The following is a 21,862-nucleotide window of genomic DNA, read 5'->3' as shown; positions in this document are numbered from 1 at the left end:
GCTTTCCTACCCGGCAGTAAATAGGTGTAACTATTGCAGAATAAATCGGCTTTTGCGAGCTGGTTTTTTTAATACCCTTTCTGCCATAGTGAACCATCTTGGGCTTGCCTGCTTTGTATGGTATGACAGCTGTCAAGCAGCTGGTCTGAAACACGAGAAAGGACAAGATTGTTGTCAAAAGGGGGCAAAACAAAGAGAACCCCCATAACTGCAGTGCATAATCTGTGTTTTCATTTCGTGTGGGGCAATGGAACATCGCGACGAACGAGTAGATCAAGGCCAGTGATGCTATCGTTCGAAGAACTTTCTTCGTCTGCAGTAGAAAGCGTTCTAAAACCATTAAAACTGCGCAACCAACGTGTAGGACCTGCAAACCAGCTGCCAGCCCAGTAGTAGTGGGGCAGACAGATAGACGTTTTTTTTGGTTGTTGATTGGTTATTGTCGATCGGTGCTATAGAAGGGCAGAGAGAAGGGCAACTTTCAGCCTTTAGGGCTGTGCTTATTACGTATTATTACAGTCTGCATCGTCACGCCTGGCGGAGGGAGATCTACGGCCGAAAAAAGGATTCCGGAGCATCGCATGAAATAAGAAAAAATGGGTTTTTAATGTGCGTGTGTGTTAATCGTATGCAAACTCATGCATGCGATGTGGATCGAGTGCACGGTTCATGGGGAAGACGATGTGCGCTGTTGCTACTCGTAGGCAATGCAAAGTGCAGTTCAAAGTGTAGCATCTAATGTGCAGTCATCGCTTCCTGCCCCATCCTGGACGACAAGTGATACCGAAGGGTTGTTTTGATGAGGGCAGTGGAAAAGCTGCGAACATTCACGGTGTCTGAAAGATTGTGTTGGAAAGAATGGATCGCTGCTGCTACCGTCGGTGCGGAATCTCTTTGTTTGCATACACCGCTTTTGTTTACATTGCGCAGAGTTGAAAGGAACGGACGGTGCGTGAATTGCCGTCGAGATATACGCCACGGAGAATTCTCGGTCAAGAACGGACGACTCCAACGTTCGTAACGCAAAGGTGCGAACACAAAAGCCCCATCGCCTGCTTGGACAATAATTGTACCACATAAAGCGCTTCCCTTTCGGCTCCCGATCTTAGCAGGCTGCAATAGCCTAAACACGGTACCATGATGGCCGATTTCGACGCAATCTACGAGGAGCAGGAGCTCTCGGAGGAAAACCTTGAGGAAGCGCACGTGCAGATGGTTCCGGATCCGATTGTAATCCGTGGGGCAGGCAATATGACAGTGTAAGTATGAAGCATTTGTTTTGTGAACCCTTCGGCAGGTATTCATTCGTGTGGCAAACAGCGGTTAGAACGCCAGCTCGCCACAATCACTTGAGAGCTACAATAATACGTTATGTACCTGTGGCCATCGTCATCGCTTGCTTACACAATCGATCCACGATACTGGGTGTATGGTTTTTTTTTTCCGCGAGGCCTCTCGTTTTAGGCTGCTCGCTTGGTTTGCGTTTCGATTTCGTTTTTGTGTGCCAAGTTACACAATACAACAGACCCGTCACCACTGTTGCTGGTCCCAGCTGAGCGCCAAAGATAGAGAAAGACATAGAGAAAGAGAGAAAATCACGAAATAAGATACGCATGACGAGTACCGCCATACCCCCAAACATGGCCATGCCATCTGATTAGTGATGAAAGGCGAAAGTTAAAACGGGGCATAATTTATGGAGAGCGAAATGGAACCCAAACGCTGGAAATACACAATGCCGAAAACAATCACATGCAGGTGCCGTGGTGTATGCCATTGATTTTTGCGACCGTTTCTTTCCGCTGCTGAGATCCGTTTCAATGAAGGTTGTTCTGCGCCACTTTTGCACTACCTCTTGCCTGGGTACGGGAAGGACAAACAACCCCGCACGCATTCGTTCGAAGGTGGCGTCGATCGAGCTGTAATTGTGCTAACTAAACATCGCGCACAGTTTACGCGAATGCATGAGAATCGTTAACTGCGATGAATATAGATTTTCCGTGGGCATTTGCTTTCGTTTTCGCCCTCACTGTCTTCATCTGACGCAACTGACTTTGGCTGCCCATTGAATCGCAGCGTCGAAGGGGTTGAAGATCGAATCTAAACAACTGCCAACGTACGTAAATAAACGATCTTGTTCTTGCTAATCCTCCCCCTAAGAGATTGCCAGCCGTTGTTCCAGCGGCTCTTCGAATGAATGAATCAAATTTATCAATAAACTCATTAGTGTGTACGAATTTTAAAACGTTGTGCTTATGGATCGGATTAACCAGTTGCTTTTTTTCATTGTTGCAGGTTTGGCTTAAGCAATCGCTTCAACGTGCAATTTCCAGCAGGTCTGGTTTCGCGCGTTGCACCGGAAGAATTCAAAGCGACCGTGTTGCGGATCAATGCCGTGCTAAAAAAGACGCTACCCGTCAACGTGAAATGGCTGTTCTGCGGTTGCGTTTGCTGCTGCTGCACATTAGGATGTTCTCTATGGCCTGTGATATGTTTAAGTAAGAGGGTAAGTGGTCAGATGGATTGTTACGGCAATCGTCCGCCGTGCTCATCGCTGACAAATTAATTGAATTGTTTTCCGTTTTTTTATTCGCCGATCCGCGTCCGGCCATAGACGCAGCACACGCTAAACAAACTGCTCGAGTGGGAAAACAGTCACCTTTATCACAAACTTGGACTGCACTGGCGTCTCAGCAAACAGCAGTGTGATTCGAATTCGATGATGGAGTACGTGCTACTAATAGAATTCATACCGAAAACGCCAATCTACCGGCCCGACTAAAAAGGTGTGTGATGCTTTGGACACTGGCTGTAGATTTGGTGTATAGAAAAGGAGCAAAAAAGCTAAACCGGCAACCGAAATGGGGAACGCTTTCGATCGGTTTCTGGTGGCGACGATCTAATTATCGATAGCGTCTAATTTAATAGTAAAAGTATAATATATTTTACACCCTCGCTAACAATACCCCATCGCTACACGATCTGTTAAACAACACATCAAAACGCTGATTTTGTGTAAACCTTCTTAGTCAATCATATCCGAGCGGATCGAGCGGAAACGTATCCGGTGTGTATTTAGTGCTTTGTGCTACACACATTTTGCTTTTTGTTTAACTGGTTCTACTTTAATGAGTTTGAGTGACGAGCATAGATTAAGATAAAAACCATCAAACGCATCAGGCGTGTAACAAATTTGCAGAAATCATAATAGGAATAATAATAACTACATTAATTATAACAAGGAACGTTTAGCGTTTGTATAGTGTATAGTGAGTTGTAAGTAGTAGACAGCCCCGGACATGTGCGACGAATTCGGATGCGGCTGTAATTGGTTTGCAATGATTGTGTTTAGGAAGAAGATAATATGCTAAAAGAAAAATGAGTATTAGCCAATAATAGAGTGCGCACACGTTTGCGGCATGAAATCCCCGACAACAGACACGCTTTTTTCTGCTCCGTAACTCGTTGAAGACCATACGGACTGTTTCGCCGTAGCAAAGATCAACTATTATTGCGAGAAAAAGAAGAAATTGTTGCAGCAAAATGATTAGTGATGTTCACATTTGAGACGGTAGGATTTTAGTTAGCGGTTCGCATAACTAGCATCAGGTCTACCTTCCGTCAATCGCATGTGCCATCCGCAGTAAGACGGCGCAACTTTACTACAAGCTACTACTTTGAAAGATGTGATTTTAAATTTCTTCTTCGTTAGCTTAGCTCGTTTTCTGTACCAGAGTTTGATTTCATTCATCAGTTCCGTTTAGAAAAATAATTGTACAAAAAGTGTTTACTTTGTGCCTAAAGATGCGTTACGTTACTAATTTCTTTAACGCCCAATAGTGACAATGTACAGTTTAGAATCACTCCAGTTGTCCACCCAGACGCAAGAAATGGACCGTTGTGTTCTTGACAGGAGTCTGCGTTGACTATCGGGGAGCAAACGAGTGCACAAACAAATACAAACAAATTGTACTAGAGAAGTGAACGGATGAATCGGGAAGAAACTAGTATTAGGCTTTTTATACAGCATAGTGTTACGAACAAACCAGGAGGTAATAGAAAATCTATTATATCCCATCATCCGCGCTGGGACGATTGTTATTTCATCGATAAACTGAGTAGTGAGGGGATGAAAGGCTGAAGCAAACGCAAGGCAGAGTTACAAACCGTACAGAATAAAATGTTTCGAAAATGAAAACTCCGGACTTGCCTTTTGTTCATATTTCCACACGGGATACAATGTGGTCAGTACAGTGTTTGAAACGGTAACAAGCGGTATGCAAGTGTACGCGTGCGAGCGTTTGTTTGGTAGGAATTGAAAAAAGAAAGTGCAGCAGAAACTGCAAACGATTAAATTCTAGCACGAACTGAGTGGTGTGTGCCACTTTGCTGGGGTCTTTTTTTTTTGCTGTAGCATTCTTTACGTCGAGCGGACAAACGTCACGCTATATAGTGCAGTGAACTGTTTTTTTTGTTTCGGTGCCATTACTGTATGGATTGGGGTTCAGGAGTAAGGACCCCTTCGTTTTATTGTTGCGGATGTACGCATTTAAAGGGTGATACATTGAGAGAGGGAGAGAGAGAGGACATCAATTTTGTGTTGTGTGGAATGAAATTTGCACCTGGCTCCCGTTTGGAGGGAAAGAAAATGGGTGTTTGAGTATGCATTGGCGACAATCGCGCTAGACGACATTTCAGACGCCACCTGTGCGTCTACGTACCCCAGCGCTGTTGGACGGCGCGATGCGTCATCGGCAATTCACCTTTTTGGCTGTGGTAGCATCAGTTTGTTTGAGGGACTTACTTGCTGAACGGAACACGTGTTTTGGTGAAACGCGATTGGCACTAGCACGACCACCAGCCCATCGTCGTATGGTGAGCGGCGTACACTTAGCGAATGAGTGAGTATGTGTCGGTCCTTGCGTAGATCTTCCTTCGACAGTTGATCGTCATTAATGAGGCGTGAGTGAAGATCGGCGATGGACAGATCGCCGGGAATCAGTGCAAAAGTCGAAGGGGACACCGCATTCTCATTGATAATAATGCCATTAGCAATGAAACCGCAGGCCACGCAGGTATCTCGTGGCGTTTGCAAATGAAAAGGTAATTAACTGGCTCGTCTAGAATGTTTGCCAGTGGTTGTTTCATACATTCTAAGACTTTTCTTGCATTGCTGTTGATGCTACTGCCCGTGTGCTACACGCCGAATCCGTTTGGCGGATGTACAACTCTCAGTTCCGAGCCGCGTCGTTATATCTCGTGTCTCGCAGCATACGCGTCGCATGTGTGGAAAATGATTGCGGACACTCTCAATTCACTCTCCGCTGTGTGTGTGTGCTAACCACAATGGCACGATAGAACGGATGAACGGGGTGGGGCGGCGGTGTGGTGTGGTGGAAACCGGTGGTCGTTTTCGTTGCCGTCGGCAGGAATCAGTCAGTAAACCATCCGCCGCGAGCGATTGCGCGCGTTTATTTCCTTTACATCGCGTCTCCGTTGTTCCGCGAGCTGTGTACGCGCGCACTAAAGTTCTGCTGGTGCTGCGATCACGTACGAGTCGCGTACGCAATTCCTTTCGCAAATACATTCGCGCACTACGGTGGACCCTTTTTCAAGGGTGGGGTGAGTGGCTTGTTTGCACATGCGCACAGGGTTGTCAACCGCAGGCTGGGCAGTGTTTTTGCAAACGTTCCTTCCGTTAGCTGTGCAATTATCCTTGCCTTCCGCAAAAAAACGTGGCCATACTGTGTGTATGTCAAAGGGCAAGGATCTGAGGACCCTGGGCAGGATTGAAATCAAGCTCATGTGGTGCATTTTGCGGTAGTTCACAGTTCCGCTGGTTTGCCAAATCAAGTGACAACAATAAGTTCCCCATCGTTACAGATCCGAAGCTTTAGTTGTTGTAAGAAGTTGTAAGAAACGTTGGAAAGCCCCATTGGAAAACACCTGTATCGAGTGTGTGTGTATACGATTTTACAGGTACAGAGCATATGGACTTCCCTTACTTTAACTACATGCCATATAAGCGTACCTTAATCGTTTCTGTTCGGTAGAGTATCGACGAGCACAAAACAAAACATAAGCTCAAGTTTTGGGTGGAAGTGCGATAAGAGTTTAATTCGCGATCAAGTAGACATCTGGTGGTCTCAGCAGCACATGGTCTCCCGGTTGTGGTTTATGTATGTTTGATAGTGCAGTGAGTGAGTGAGTGAGTGAGTGATAGTGCGCGTATTTTTGCTGATGTTTTATTGTTTTACATGATCGTACGACCAAGTGATATAAGCGGAAGGAGCGTAAGTTTGGAAATGCGAAATTGTTCAACAAACCATACACAGAACGAGCGCTAGACGACATTTAATTGCAAGGTTAGTATGCACTGCGAGTAACGCATCTTTGGAGCTCTTTTTGATGCAGCGATCAGCTGTTTTGCAGTTGATGCACCTGCTCTCAAGGTCCTTTTTCTTGGCTGCTCTCTTAGTACTCTCGCATGCTTTCAATTCTCCAATGATTTAAGGAACTTTACCATATCACAGTTTTCAGTACATTTTTTCCCTTTCTCCAATTCGGTTACGTTCGATAGTTTGGTGAGCTTCTCGCACAGCACATCGATGTACTGGGTCAGTGCCAGTAGTAGAGTCACGGTGCACGAGTGTGACACGTTATGTGCGACGTTTGTAACGGATTCGCAATGTAACGCAACAGGTCCATGCGCGCATGTCGCTTTCGGTCTCGTTAACCTTGAGCAAATGTGTTCGACAAGCTGCATCCGAGTGCGTTACCTTCGACATGCTACCGGCATCATCCTTGTGATTACCGAAGGCAACAAAAAAAAAACACATTGCATACAAGCGTACATTTAGGATCGATTTCCGCATCGTTATCGTGTGTATGAGGAGAATTAAAAAAGGCGAACCGATTGTTTTTTTTTTTTAAATAATTTTCTCTAATTCTCAACCCTGATTTGAACGCTTTGATTGCTGTTGTGTCTGGGAATGTCAGGAGGTGAGTGAGTGGCAGGTTTCGTTGTTTTTTTTTCTCCTTCGGGAATGATTCCTCCTCTCGGCTATTTGGTTCAAGGTTTAAACACCTCCGCTAACGGCCGTCACCATTGCTGACAGGCACGCTAACAATTTCAATAAATTAAGAGGGTTTTTTTTATTATCAGCTTCCCCCGCTCATGCCACCCCGAAGGTGGGTGGACATCAGCAGCGTTTGTCCGCTCATCTTGTCATTGTCTTGACGGTGGTCACGAGATGCTTAAGCGCTGCGCTTCTTCATCCATCCATCCATCCATCCGTGTGCTTAAGTGATATTAATTTGAGCACCACCGGGTCTCGTTCTTCTCCCAGCTGGATGCTAAGACGCACACTACGCAACATACACGCTAGGAAAGGACGCTAGGTTTCATCTCAGCCGAGGATTATCTTGTCACCGCACCGGTACCTTGGAAGGTGGCCGGCCCCCTTCGCAACATAAACCATTTGCCAACAGTGTCGTACAAAGACGTCATCTCGCATTTTCGTTATCTGTCCAAATAATCAACGAATTAGATAGCATGATGTTCCGTGTGCTCCGGGAAACTAAGAGCGCAAGCCGCCCGGGTTGGAATGCTGGCTGAAATGGTGCTCCGCTTAAGCTTATTATTTGTGCATTACCGGTATTTATTTGCACTAGATCTTCTCACTTACCGTCCTTAATGGTTTTGTCTTCTTTCCAAGGCATGAAATGGTATATTCATAGCACCTCGTGTCATAAAACGCGTAACGTAAAATTAACTACGATAAGATTTGAAGCGTTAATCTGACCGAGAAAACCACTTCATTTCTGCCACGATGTGCGACGAAATTTCACCCAAAACTGTGCTCTGTTTACGTTACCATCTCCAAATACGTCAATGGCCAATGTGAGCCGTATCGGTTGGTGAGTAAAATGTTGTCAGCTTCTAAAAATTGGTTAAAACTACACCATTTTATCGTTGCCTTAAGGCGAAACGACAATTTCTGACCAGCTGGGACTTTTCTTCGCCTTCGTGCGTGACGGAACTGTTCTGCGCACTTCTTAAGCTTCGAAATAGTTTGCTTTCGGTGTCTTATTGTTTTGCATTTAATCAACTCGACAAGCAATATTGTGCGATGGTAGCATATTTTGGTTTTGATTTTTTTTTGGTGTACCACTGAAACACAATCCTACGACATTGGTCATCATTGACCGCTTTGACACCATTTCCTGCGTTTGCTCGGTTTTGGACAGGAACACAGTTTCTTGTGGTTTGTAGCGAAATGAAACACGTGATGGTATATTATATTACGGGTGCTGGCCAGGTGCTGCAAGGGTGTTTCAATTCTATCAGAAGATCCAGTTTCACGCAAACCTTGTCGGGAGTCCTAAATCAAAAACCTGTAACATTGTAAAGAAAATGCTGTCCCGGTGAACCCGTGTCAAGGTTTCTGCGTGGCTAATCCAGTGTAAATAGAGATAAATGTAAATCTATCCAGTGGTGGAAGAACACGTTGGTTTGGCCAAAAGAGTAAGTGTTTGTTGACGCGTGGGTTGAAGGATTTATTTTAATTTATAGAACTAGCCACCTCGCCAAAGACATGCGTCTGGACGCATACCGGAAGTCGCTCATAAAGGTCGGTGTAGTGTAGGGGTAATATCACTTAGGGATCACTATTCGTGCGAATGTTAAGCACATTACGAGCAATTTAATTTGTCAAAAAACAATGTTTATGGCACCGAATGGTTGAATTCGTTTAGCTAACCCAATGCCGATGGGGTTCATGTAATGAAGATAATGTCATCTTTGGTATTTCCTACGCTCTTTGTACTGTAAACTTGGATGCTATGCTTGTTTCCTGTAGATCATGGCTGCCGCCCCTCAATCGTTGGCGCTGCATCAATTCTAGTGCGATTTCAATTTAGCTTTTCCGTCGGATGACTAATGCTTCGCTCCACCAAAAAGGTGCCTTCTTGTGCGGTTTTCCCTACCTATTGGCCTATTTAAAGCTTTCCTTCTTCCTCATACGATCTCTCGATGATATGCGAATGGAATTTTCGGTGGACAACAGATGTTTTCCCGCTACTTCACCTGTTTGGCTACGATTCTCGATGCCTCCATCTTTTGCGGCACTTCCCCCCAATCATGGTTTGAATGTCACGGCAGCATAGAACCGTCATCGATGAAGGTTTGTTTATTTTCGTTTTCCTTCACTGTTTTATGAAGGAATGCGTCGTATAATAGCAACCAGCTGACATTGATCTTGAATGAAACGCGAACGGGTATTGAGTACAAATTGATACAACAGAATATCTCACCGAAAGCAATACCGCACGAAGTTAAACATCTTCTTTAGAGCCATGATTTGTTTTTTTCTTTTTCTGTGAAAACACACAAATTTGCTCCCCTAAATCACTGACGACTGTCGCGGCAGGAAAGTGCGAGTGATATTTTTGTATTCTTTCCCTTCTATTGTGAGTGGTTCAGTTTCAGATTACTTCGCTCCTTTGGCGCTGAAAACAATTTGCGGGTGCGATGCGTAGTACTTTCAATTGTGCTAGAGCATGCAAAATGTTTATTAGCCGTCGATCAGAATAGCACATTTGCTAAAAATATCTGCACTGTCGCATAGGCGGCAAACGCTTTGTTCAGTGAAGCTTGTGGTTGTTTTAATATGTCTTTTTTTTAGTGTGTGGCCGTTAGTTGAACCGATTTTGTTTGCGTTTTTTAGTAAATGATCTTGTGCGATTATTTCCATTTTAATTACTCTTTTATAGATATCTGTGTTTTTCCGTATGTGACAAATGTGTACTTTCTTCAAAGCACTTGTGTTGGAAAATATGTTTTAAAATAATTTTTTAAATAAAGGTGATGAAACAAAAACGATTGAAGATGAACACATTACAACAGGAAAAACACCAATATTCGGAGATAACTGATTTTTCTAAATCCAAATACGATACGAGCTACAAGAACTATAATTCCAGTCGGATGTGGCATGAAATGCATCCACCATGTTGCAACATTATGCAATTGCGACATTACATCTAGGTGCATACACAAAAGAGCTCATTTCATCCAGTTAACGACCGTTTGATCGTGATCGTGACACTGGACCTTGGTCGGACTGCTTTTGTCTCTCTTTCTATTGCAAACATCTATATAATTATCCAACGATCACGGTATGATGCCATTAGGCGGGAAAGGTAAATGGATTAGAAGAGATACTGAATTGCAGTTGCGCTTAGTGACGTATGTGGACTGAACCGTTGTCATTTACATTGGTCAGGGTTGAGAATCTGTTCTGCCATTGCGGTGCTGAATCAGGCATGGAGGGTGATTGTAGCCCATGCCCCATGCTGCAATCGGCCGGTGTATGATAGGTGTTGGTGGTAATTATTTTTCGCACGCCCGCCTTGTGACAGCTTACGCTTAATGATGTGCATATGTGTGTTTGTGTGATTGTTTTTGCTTCTTCAAACGATCAACTGACCGTCAGCGATCGCCACTGGATTGCGACTGGATGAGGTAAGTCGCCGAAGCAGTGGATAGTTAATGTGATCGCAATGTCGCTCATGGCCTTGGAATGGATACGACCTCGCGAAACCGGGCACATACCGAATGGGAAAAAGGTATCAACACATCGCACAGGAAGGGCTGGCTGTGATTCTCTAGAACGAAAGCCCAAGCTGTATGGAATTTCGTACCGCACGGATCGAACGGTACAGGAATCCCATTTGACACCTTTTGCGTAATTAAACGACAAATGATTGATGTATGTCTGGGGAAACTCCAATGCAGTTGGAGACGGAAATGCACTCGCCATGTTTGCCATTCGGAATTTAATTTTACACCTGAACCGTTTCGAACGTTCGATCGAATTGGCATGTCTTCTCGACATCCGTTCTTCAGCGGACCGCGTGTCGAATGGCGAAACAAAATATCAATTTCGACATTCAAATGACACTTCCTGGGCTAAACGAGGTCCGGGTCAGTCGTGCTTCTTGAATGTTCTGCTGTGTGATGACTGGATTAGTGACAGCATTCATTGCCAAGGGCTACGACAAAAGGGTAACTACGACTTCAGATACGTGCAGTAGCCGTGCGAACACACTTTGCTTTGTGCATCATGTGGAATCCTGCAGATAGCAGTGAATGGCCAGGAAAGACGCGAAACGTCGTGTGGAATGAATGGAACGAGCTGGAGCGATAAACGCAAATGCCTCAGAACCACAGATGGATGATGATCTTTGTTGTTCCGGGCGATAGCCGAGAACTCAAACCTGACACGAGCGTGAACGATAGTTTCTTTCGCTTTGCATCCATTAGATTATGCGATAAGAACTCGCCACCATTGTGTACCACAAGGGCGTTAAATATTTGTCGAGGATCAAACGCGCGATATTCTTTGTACCCGGAGAATGTCATTCGCAGTCTGCAGTCTGTTTGAGATTTGCTTTTTTCACATTTTCATCTTACCATTCCTACCAGACAGAGTACAACCATTTAATGGCAAAGCAAAGCCGCGACACTACCAAAAATAGCATTAACTGCAAATAGTCTTGATTCGTCTCACTCCGAAGCCGTGTTATGGTGGCAATGATGAGTTGATGTCCTCGACTTGATCTCGACTACATGACTATTGATTGGATTAAAAAAAAGTACATCACATCGTTATGATAATCTTTTCGTGCCAAAGCACGCACCAACATGGCGCACTGGGTCAGTGAGGCTGCTAATTGCTGCTTAGGCTGCTGGCGGAGAGGTTAGCGTTGCGATGCGTGTAGGTGCCACCGTAGGACCGTTGTGTATGATGAGTTGGTACCAGCGTCCAGCTGCAACCAGACCGATGTTGATTCGCAAGATGAAGCTTCTGAGCGCTTGGCAGTAGGACGTAGTCGGGGATCCAGGGGCTATTGGTTTAGGTCGGAGACTGGAGCTTAATAGTAATTAAAAGCGATTACCTTTTTCATGTTTGACGCTTGATGGTGGGTGTCTTGTAATTAGTAGCACGGGTGATTTGCACGTTTGCCGTCATAGATTGGATTTATCTATTTGTCGTTTCGTCGTATCTAGCGATTGGACCTTGCTGTTCAGTGTCATGGCTGCACACGGTTTTTCATGGTGTACACGTTTCTCATTGAGTTCGGTGCGACAAACAAATTGTTAAGAGTTGGAAGATTATTCAATATTCTGCCCTTTTTTTTCTTCTTCATTCTATTCCCTTTGTTAGGAAGATCACAAAGTATAAGGGATACCTTGAGATAGCGTAAAAATGACTAAATTATTGGAGGATGTTCGTCCTACGGATCGAACGCCACATGATGCGGCCAATCCGGATGCACCCAGCTGCTGGACGAAACTGTTGGACGATACCAGTGCCACACACAAACCGGCTATCATCATTGCATCAGCCTCGCATCCAGAAGTTGCAGCGGACGCCGGAAAAGAGCTGCTGGTGACCGTTGATCCGGAAACGGGAAAAACACAGCAAGCGGTCGATGGAGCAATAACTAACAGTGATCGAGTGGCAGGCGGACGACGGCGAGAATCGATCCTCGGAACATTCCACCGACAATTGCGGATGTCGTTGAAGGCGGTCAGTGAAACACCGGGACCATTGACAAGGTAGGTATTCACGCTCCGGTGAACTACTAATATAGAATGTGTGAACTGATCGGAAATAGAGTTCGGTGTATGGTGGTATAAGGGGCTGTAGTGGAAGCTCTTTCTTAGCAGAGGTCAATGCAGATGGTTCGGTGAATCCTCTAAGTGTTTGCTGGTAATATGCCCCGAAGCAATCGTCCATGAAGGAGAACCAAAATGAGGTGTTCTGAGGCGCATTCGACTGGTTATTAGTTGAGGCGCCCGATTGTCCGCCACAGTGAGTAATTAGGACCTTTCGGCCGCAATCAGAAAAAATGGCGTTCCTTGCGGCATAACCGTTTCCCATCACGCGAAAGTATGTACATAGTTGTGTGATTTAAATTCCTATCCAGAGCCTATTCTCCCGAACGGTTGTGTGCACAGTACTAAGTCCCCTTGTCCCTGTCTAGACGGTAAATACCAAGCGATGACAACGAAAGCGAAGAATGTGATTTTTCTCCATTGTATCACGTTCCACTATCAGAAGGGTTAGCCGTTTTTCTGGAGACCCTTGGTTAGTGATTCGCTGTCGACGTCGGAGTAAACCTATTTGAAGCACAGTTTCACACCATTCTTTCGATATCTTAACGACGAATGACAGCAGAATGGAGTGTGCAACTCTATGTATTACCGCTTATTTAGAATTAGAGATGAGAATAACAACTCTTTTTAGTGAGTCAACTCAGAGTGAATGAGTCGTTATTAGGAGTCAGCTCGTAAGCATGTAGACGTGGTGAGTCGAGTTGCAAAAAGAGTAAATACGTGAGATTGAAACGAAAATGTGCGAATGAGTTGAACGAAAATGTGCGATTTTTTATTATTTTTTTTATTTAAAGCATTATTTGAGTGAAAAGAAACTTATTTCAGCCAATTGGCATTAAAAAAATTCAATTTAATTTTTTTTGCAAAATTGCTCAAAAAAATGGCAAGGGGTAAGCCTTATGAAATTTTCGAGTTGAAAATTTTTTAAATTTTTTTTTGTTATTTTTTATTCTTTTCTTCTTTTAAAGCATTGTTTGAGTGAAAAGAAACATATTGCAACAATTTCGCATTAAAATAAAACAAATTTTTAAATTTTGCTAAAATGCTCAAAAAAATGGCAAGGGGTAAGCCTTATGAAATTTTCGAGTTGAAAATTTTTGAAATTTTTTTTTGTTATTTTTTATTCTTTTCTTCTTTTAAAGCATTGTTTGAGTGAAAAGAAACATATTGCAGCATTAAAATATATCACATTTATAAATTTTGCTACATTGCTCAAAAATGAGGAAAATTTTACATTTTCTCAAACAGGGTATGGAACTTGGTTTTTCAAACCAACTTCTGGCTTGGTAACTTCTGGCACAGACATCTGAGGGCATAGCCGTTCAAGAAGAAAATATAGCCTTTGGTGCCATCTATCGACCACAGGTTAAAGATTGGAGATCTGTTGGATACCGACCAAGTTATAGGCAAAACTTGGTGCGAAAATGAGGAAAATTTTACATTTCCTCAAACAGGGTATGGAACTTGGTTCCTCGAATAACTTCTGGCACAGACATCTGAGGGCATGGCCGTCCAAGAAGAAAATATAGCCATTGGTGCCATCTATCGACCACAGGTTAAAGATTGGAGATCTGTTGGATACCGACCGAGTTATAGCGAAAACTTGGTGCAAAAATGAGCCTTATTAGATTGACAAATTTATAGATTTTTTCAATTTTTTTTACTATTTTTTATCTTTTTTTATCTTTTTTTAATTTAAATTATTGTTTGAGTGAAAAGAAACATATTGCAACAATTTCGCATTAAAATAAAACAAATTTTTAAATTTTGCTAAAATGCTCAAAAAATGGCAAGGGGTAAGCTTTATGAAATTTTCGGGATGACATTTTTTTTACAAATTTTTTTGTTAGTTTTTCTTCTTTTCTTCTTTTAAAGCATTATTTGAGTGAAAAGAAACTTATTTCAACCAATTGGCATTAAAATAAATCAATTTTTAATTTTTTTTCAAAATTACTCAAAAAAAGGTAAGGCTTTTATAAATAAATAATTTATAAAATTTGCTGAATTACTCAAAATTTCAACTCGCACGCACGTTTTCGTTTCAACTCGTGGTGAGTGAACGAAACTCGTTCAATACAACGTTTCAACTCACTATCTCACTCTTACTCACTTTGCACATCTCTATTTTGAATTTCTATTTTGCGCTAACCAGAAGCGAGTCAGAGTTTGTTAACGCTTGTGGGATCGATGGTGGTTATGTTTCATCTCTAACGAGAAACACTTTTTACACGATCAGCTGACACGACATGCCGACGGAAGCAGTAAAAGTTTGCATTTTGTTCTTTGTTTTCAGATGATTTTTGTTTTATTTCAATTTTTCTGTTTATAGGTACATATTTATTTCTTTTTTACTTCCACGATAAAATACAATTCAAAAATACATATAATTAGATTATCAAAAATTCATTCATACAATGTATAATAATTTTCCATGGTTTTTTTGCCTGCTCGTCCTCTCCATGTGTTGCTAACGCGTTCGGATAATTGTAACGAAAAGCTGGAACCAATCAAACAGTACCCGGAGCTACTGAACGGAACGGAACAAGAATAAGCAATTGAAAAAACGAACAAAACCGAAAACGTTCACTATCTAGAGTACTTTGCTTTATTTTTGTATGAAAAGAAAAGTGTCCACACATAAGAACACTTTCATTAATGACAACTGAAATTCAATTCCCTCAACAACTGTGTGATGAAACGCTGTGCCTGATATTCGTTACTCATTGCTATTTCACTGAACCAAACCACTGTTGCGTTTCTCACTTTTGCACAAATCTGTGGATACATGTTTGTTGTTATCAAGTTAAACTTTCATTCATTTCACCGTTGGAAAACGATATGACAAATCATAGGGATTTCCTCGCAAAAACAAAAACACAACGACAACAATGGCACTGAAACATATGAAGTAGGACAGGGATATTAACTACTAATTGATTTCATAACCGTTTCGCTACTTTACACGTTCAAAAGTTTAAGTAAGGAACAGTAGGTGTGATTAAAACAGGTGAAAACAACAAGCGGAAAAGATACAGAGAGTACGATCCACTCGTAGCATTTTAAGCCTATCAACAGTTACGTTCAAAATGTGTTCCTTCTGCGAAGAGTGTGTCCTTTCAGAACAAACGAGACGATAATCGCTTTTCCCATCCATGTGTGGCATGGGCAAAAGTACCGAGTACACCGAACAAATGTAATATGGAAGTATAAACACTGCACAATGCAACAATGCGCGCCCAACGTGCACGCAAAACGGAAAGATAAAGACATCAAATGCGCTTCGATATATTCAATTGAGGATCTTATCGTTAATGTTTCTTGCTTCTCGTGTCTCGTGTCTTCTACAGCGTTGTTGTCTTTTCTCTCAATGTTTGTATTTTTTTCTTTGTTTCATTGTGTGCTTTGGTTCGCTTTTCTAATGTGTGATTGTGTTTGATTTTTAATTACTTTAAGGATGCGTTAAGTTTTTTTGTTTGTATCAATATGTGTTTCTACTTCCCATTTCTTTTTTGCTGTTGTTACTGCTGCTGCTACTGCTGCTGCTGTCTCTTCCTTGCTTTTGCGTCACCGTCGAACCCCTGCAGTTAGTATAGAAAAAGATCGTGTGATGGAAAGTTAAGGAATAGTAGGCGAGACATGTTGGTGCGTGTTTTACACAAGCGTATAGTTTCGTTTTTGTTAGTACTTTCTTTAAACATGCGAGTAGGTGCGATTTCCCGTAGCGTGTTTTGTTGTTTTTCATGCCATGTTTGGTCGAAAGGGAACATAAATTATTAGTGGCGTTTGTTCTAAACAGTTTCTTTTTCAATTGTTTATTACTTCTCATCATTTTGTGTGTTTTGATTGATTGTTTTGTAAACTATTGGTACGTGCTGTAATGGTTTTAAGATTTGGGCCATTAGTTAATCGCTTTAGGGTGTGGGTTGTGTCACAATATGCGGTATGTGTAGAAAAGTAGATACAGTTAAAGTTTACTTCATCTGTTCACCGAAGAAGTTGTAATGTGAGACGGATTTTGAAACGCTAATCAGAGACTGTGTGGGATGGTTCGTTAGTTTCTACGTATTTCAAGTTCTCATGAGGGAGCTTGCTTACTGTTTTGTTTACCAGTTGTCAAACAACATCCTGCTGGCTTTACATGTTTGCTGTAACTGTGTTTATCGCTCAGTGTAATACAATGCGCCGGTAGTGCAAGATGAGTAGATTCTGTTAGTTTTCCTGTCCATCCTACATCTTTGCAATTTATTCAATAACAATTATTAAGTAGCACAGCACACCGTTGTGTCAAAGGGCGTAAGTCCATTGGCTTTAATGTTATGCTCAAGACTAGGGCCAATTATCATTAACATCGTTACTGCGGCACCTCACACATACCATTGTTAAATTTTCTTCCTTCCTTTCGCATTTTCGTCTTCGACTTATCTAATAACTATTTTTGCTAATATTTTGTATGCGTATCTTGACCGTTATATATGTGTTTTTTTTTGCTCTTCTCTCCGTATGCGTATGCTATGCAGGCTTTGCTGTTTAGTAGTGCTCTAAGGGGAACTGCAGTCCGATTGAATGTGCGCATTGAACAACGCAATGATTAAAAACCATGTTTTGCTTTTTAACTTTTCCCAATCTTGTTAAATGAGTTTTACCTTTACTTGCACAATATACTTGCCGTTGCTGCTAACAACTTTAATTCATTCTTTTATATCCTATTCAAAGTTGTTCAAACAACATTCGCTAGTGAATGATCAATGAGCGTTTAGCTTTTACTTCAGATATAATAATTTTTCTACAGCTTCCAAATTCACTGCAATCAATGCATACGTTCAAAAAAGATATAAATAAGTTTTGCATTTGTTTTGTTTTGTTCGTGTTGTTTCTTTCATGTTAAACCATTTCCGTTTTCCTATGCTTACAACTTGGATTGTTTTGCAACTCGTAAAATCGGTAAACAATGACAAAAGGAGAAGAAGGATGGTACAACAATGCTATTTTTTCGCTCCTTTAAATTGTATAATTTGTAACATTCCTTTGTGAGTAGTACACAAATGCACAATTGTTTTTAGTTTATCTAATTGCGTTCCGCTTAGCTCATTGTTTTCCTTCGCAATGGTACGTTTTGCGCTTTCTTTACGTTCTCAAAATCTGTTTTTCTTTGTTTTCAATATTGTTTTAAATATTTTTAAGTATATACTAACACTTTGCGCTTTTGTTAATCTTATCGATTTACAAGAGATGTAAAAAGGAAAATGTTCACAATGATATATTTGCTTTTAGTTTCGTTTTTGGTAGATGTAGAGATAGAACTAAGCACGTAAACTGAAGTCTTTAGAGTGTTTTGTTACAATGTAAGATTTATTTAGCTTACAGTGGTTTAGCAAATTGCATTAGTTAGGTTTTAGTTTGTTGATTAATTTAAGTTTTATTATGATTTCCGTTTTCTTTTCTGGTATCCTGCCGTGGACACTTTGTATATCACCATGGTCTCTCGATCACCTTTTCGTTACATTTTTCCTTCTGCTTCTCATTGCGTAGTGTTATCAGCAATGTGTTAGTTTGTTCGAGCACTCCATCCCTGCAATGTGGGATTTCATCGACTGTCCAGCTTCTGCTCGATCGTTCGAATTACCACCACCAGATGACACCGATCATCGAACGGTCGGTTCGTTCCTGCAGTGCAGCCTCATCGTGGTCGGTTCCGCATTGTGACAGTACTGGCGAATCATGTCCTCTCATCTCTCAAACCATATGACCATCATTAAAACCACCGTCAACAACAAAACCAATTTAGTAACCTACAGTGAAAGAAAATGATATACTAGCGTACACTCGTTTCATAGTCAATGTTCTTCTATCTCTCTGCGCGAGAATTTCGATCGCTGTCGCCGTCAAGAAGGAAGTAAGATCAACTCAGCCCCATATAACATGTGACAACGCCGCAGTAAACTAATGAAACATCGAAACAACAAGGGTAAAAAACGGTACGATTAGCATCTTGGTTGTGTTTCTTTATTTTGTTTCGCTTTTCTTTTAATTGATGAAAACACAGCTAGAGATGATTTGTGGTTTGCTTTTGTTGTATGTTTCATTTTTTTGTGTGTGTGAATATCTTAACAACTTTTTCATAGTTTGTTACTTGTTTCATGTTAAACCCTTTCCGCCCATTGTCTGTGTGTTTGTGTTTCTTTTGTTACTTTTCAATAGCGGACAATAGCTTCCGAGCGAATTTCCCTTCGTGAATGTGTGGTAGTGTTTTTCCTTGTATATGCATTAGTATCTGTGTATGTGTGTTTGAGAGTAATGTAGCTTAGCTAAACTTTATAAAGTTCGAAAGATTCTTGTGTGGTTTGTTTGGTTCACGCCCATTTTCGCGAGATTTTCTCTTCCTGTTCTCTACCGCTGTTCCGCTGTTGCACCGTACCTTTGTTAGCGCATCTGCATTGGCTTGGAAATGCGGGATTTTGTTTTTGTAGTCAATTAGTCGCTTAAATATCGTTTAATAAATTTGCTTAAATGTTGATTTAATCATAGTTTGTTTGTTTTTTTTATTATTTTTATATTCTTGTTTTCTTGTTTTTGTTTTGTCAATTTTGTTTTCTCGCGACTATGCAAGCGCTTTTTGCTCCTTTGTAAAGATCCACTAGTTTATCCGATCCATCTTTGACGTCACTCCACACTCTTGTTTTTGCGCAACATCATTATCAGTAATACTACCAGTCTCCTCCCCCGTTTAAACCCTGACGCTCGAATTCTTTAACAGATGTGAAGCAAATGTTAATTTATATTATACTTGTCTTATTTGTTCTCTTCGTTTGGTTCACTTTTATCAATAAGAAAATATTTGAAAGAAATGCTACACCTAAAAAGTACACACTGCACAAGATAATTTGTTTCCATTCTTAAGTGTTTTGCTTACATAATTTGTTTACAAGTTGTTGCTCAATGCGGCGATTGTTTCTTCTATATGCCTGCATTTGAATTGAATACCATCCATCTTTCTTTCATGACTTAGCTAGTTGTAGTGGGTTTTCTTTCTGTTTTTGGGTCGTGTTTGCATGTTACCAATGGTGTTGTTATAACAGACAAGGATATTTTTTTGTCACTATAATTTAATAATAACTTGCATTGTTGTTTAGTGCTCTCTTTGCTCTCCAAAAGACCAAGTATCAGTGATCGTAGAACAGTTCTTTAGCGAGTTGTTCAGTTTTGAGCTAACTATAAAATGCGTGTTTCTTTTTTATTCAGTTCTGAAGCACAATGATGCCATAAAATGTGGTGCTTAGAAAAACAGTAAAAATGGATTTCAGCGAGAAAAAAACGAAGAGTAGACACAGAGATACGTTAAAACTTCGAAAATCTGTTAAAGAGAGAGAAAATAGGAAGAAGATAAATGTGTTCGATTGTAGTGGGTTTTGGGTGGAGAAACCGAAAAATAATTTAAGAAAAGTTAAAGCATATGACGATTAGATGAAACATGACCAAAAAGGAAAGAACATGGCAGTTGAAGAGAAATCAATGTTAGAATAGGAGAACAGATTTTAAAAACTTTTATTTTAACGTTGCTTTTTCGCCTTCTTAATAGCAGTAAAATTGGTAGTAGACAAAACATTTTTTTTCCTCTCGTCAGATCGCGTAACACAGTAGAGTTTTGAGTAATGTAGCTTGCTTCTTCTGTTTCCATACTTTTATCGCATTATTGAAACATGTGTTTACCTCTTTTGTTGTTAGTTATGAAACGTTATTGCGTACTTGTTGGGAGGATAGTTTTCTTATCGATATTTCATGTTTGTTACTTTTGTTTTTTGCTTTTCCTTCCCTTACCAGTAAGAAATAATTTGTCGAAGGGAAATGTGCAGGAAGATGAGAATATCGAATAGAAACAACAGTATGCCCGTAGAAAGCGTAATATTGCTTCGAATTTCTTGAATTGTGAGTGGTTAAAGTGTAGTTTACTTTTGCTTCAACAATGCTCTGAAATATCAGATGCGTTCGAAATGAGGGGAAATGGTTTCGGATACGAAGGCAAACGTTTGCTTAGTTGCAACATGCGTCGAAATGATCGTAACGATGCTGAAGGATAATTACACACTCTTTCGTATCTGCATGTGCGTGTATATATCACGTGCAGTTTTTTGGTAGTTAAATCGTTCAAAGTACATAAACACTGGGAATAATCGATAACGATGCCATACATTTGCTTTACGCCTGTGATAACTGTAGTTGATTTTGCATAAATGATCATGAACGATCGATCGGTATGTGTACGTGTGCCCTTTCGGATAATGCCATACGATGTGTGTGTGTGTGTGTTTGGGTGTGTTTGTGTGTTGTGTATTTGCCTTGTCTCTGTGTATATTTGTGAACCTATCCTCGGTTGGTACGAAACAACATTTTTTGCTTGCTTGCCGTCGCTTGCTTGAAATAACGCGTAGAAATATTTGTTTAAATTTTGTCATTTGCCATGTTGCTTGTTTGCTGTTTCCCCATTGTTTTTTTAACCTTATGTTACTCCTCTCTTACACTGTCTAGACGCGCATGTTCGTTATTCTCCCTCCGATTCAATTATCAGCTCCATTTCTTTGACGTACGATCAAGCTGTTTCTGTATTTGTCTAATAATGAATAAAATTATATTACTTATCAATTAATCAATTTTACACTTATTTGCAAACTGTGTTCTTTTTGCTTTTGCTATTTATTTATCGGATAATATGTATGTTCTTACTTTCGCTTCCCCACTGACGTTTAGCAATTCAAGTTGTGGTAGATTTACCGTGAAGTGGCCCGTTATTGCGCATCCTTCTCTGTTCCTACACGATCACGAGCAATAACGATGTCTTTCTGTAAGTCTTGCGCGCTCGTAAAGAAATTAAACATAGTTCAGCATAGTGCACGTCATTGAAACAGTAAAATATCGCGTAAAAAATCTAGAACAGCAGGAGAGATAGCTTTCATATTGCTCGTCCTTTTTGAAAGAAAACAAACAAAAACCCACCAAAAATAGTATAGAGAAAGACGAATATTTACCCTAATTAGTAAGGAACTCGATTGTCATCTTGAGGCTCCTTTTCAATCTAATCTAAAACACATGAAAAAGGCGGGAAATAGTAGCTGAACTGAGATTCGTTCTGCCTATTTCAGCTCACATATGCGTTCACGATCACTTTGTGACTTAAATCTTACA

The 21,862-nt window shown here is 41.0% G+C and overlaps 3 protein-coding genes across 10 annotated transcripts in view; 2 read left to right on the top strand and 1 right to left on the bottom strand.

Moving 5' to 3' along the window:
• The first annotated feature begins 117 nt into the window (after nt 1-117).
• LOC125762037 (cysteine-rich hydrophobic domain-containing protein 2) lies at nt 118-4,198 on the top strand. Its single transcript, XM_049423723.1, has 3 exons — nt 118-1,259; nt 2,296-2,506; nt 2,615-4,198. Exons 1-3 carry the CDS (start codon nt 1,138-1,140, stop codon nt 2,780-2,782), a joined length of 501 nt encoding a protein of 166 aa, XP_049279680.1. The 5' UTR covers nt 118-1,137; the 3' UTR covers nt 2,783-4,198.
• Nucleotides 4,199-5,530: 1,332 nt separating this feature from the next.
• The window catches only part of LOC125762025 (G protein-activated inward rectifier potassium channel 3-like), a 68,019-nt gene continuing 51,687 nt past the window's right edge, over nt 5,531-21,862 (top strand). Inside the window, exons 1-3 of one of the 3 annotated variants that reach the window (XM_049423695.1) lie at nt 5,531-5,622; nt 5,884-6,365; nt 12,231-12,625. In XM_049423695.1, the coding sequence (XP_049279652.1) occupies nt 12,273-12,625 (353 nt within the window). In that variant the 5' untranslated portion in view covers nt 5,531-5,622; nt 5,884-6,365; nt 12,231-12,272. Of the gene's footprint in view, nt 6,366-10,366; nt 10,526-12,230; nt 12,626-21,862 lie in introns of those variants that run through there. The other 2 variants (XM_049423694.1, XM_049423696.1) reach the window with 2 other exon arrangements.
• LOC125762028 (serine/threonine-protein phosphatase 2B catalytic subunit 3-like) overlaps nt 18,657-21,862 on the bottom strand; it is a 42,181-nt gene continuing 38,975 nt past the window's right edge. For all 6 annotated transcript variants that reach the window (XM_049423704.1, XM_049423709.1, XM_049423706.1 and 3 more), the window contains exon 2: nt 18,657-21,862. This exon is cut by the window's right edge and continues 3,864 nt beyond it. The gene's annotated coding sequence lies outside the window, so the exon portion shown is untranslated.

The sequence above is a fragment of the Anopheles funestus genome, chromosome 2RL (assembly GCF_943734845.2).
Source record: "Anopheles funestus chromosome 2RL, idAnoFuneDA-416_04, whole genome shotgun sequence".
NCBI classification, from domain to species: domain Eukaryota; kingdom Metazoa; phylum Arthropoda; class Insecta; order Diptera; family Culicidae; genus Anopheles; species Anopheles funestus.
The sequence above is the reverse complement of the archived record's forward strand: the minus strand, read 5'-3'. Positions and strand labels throughout refer to the sequence as shown.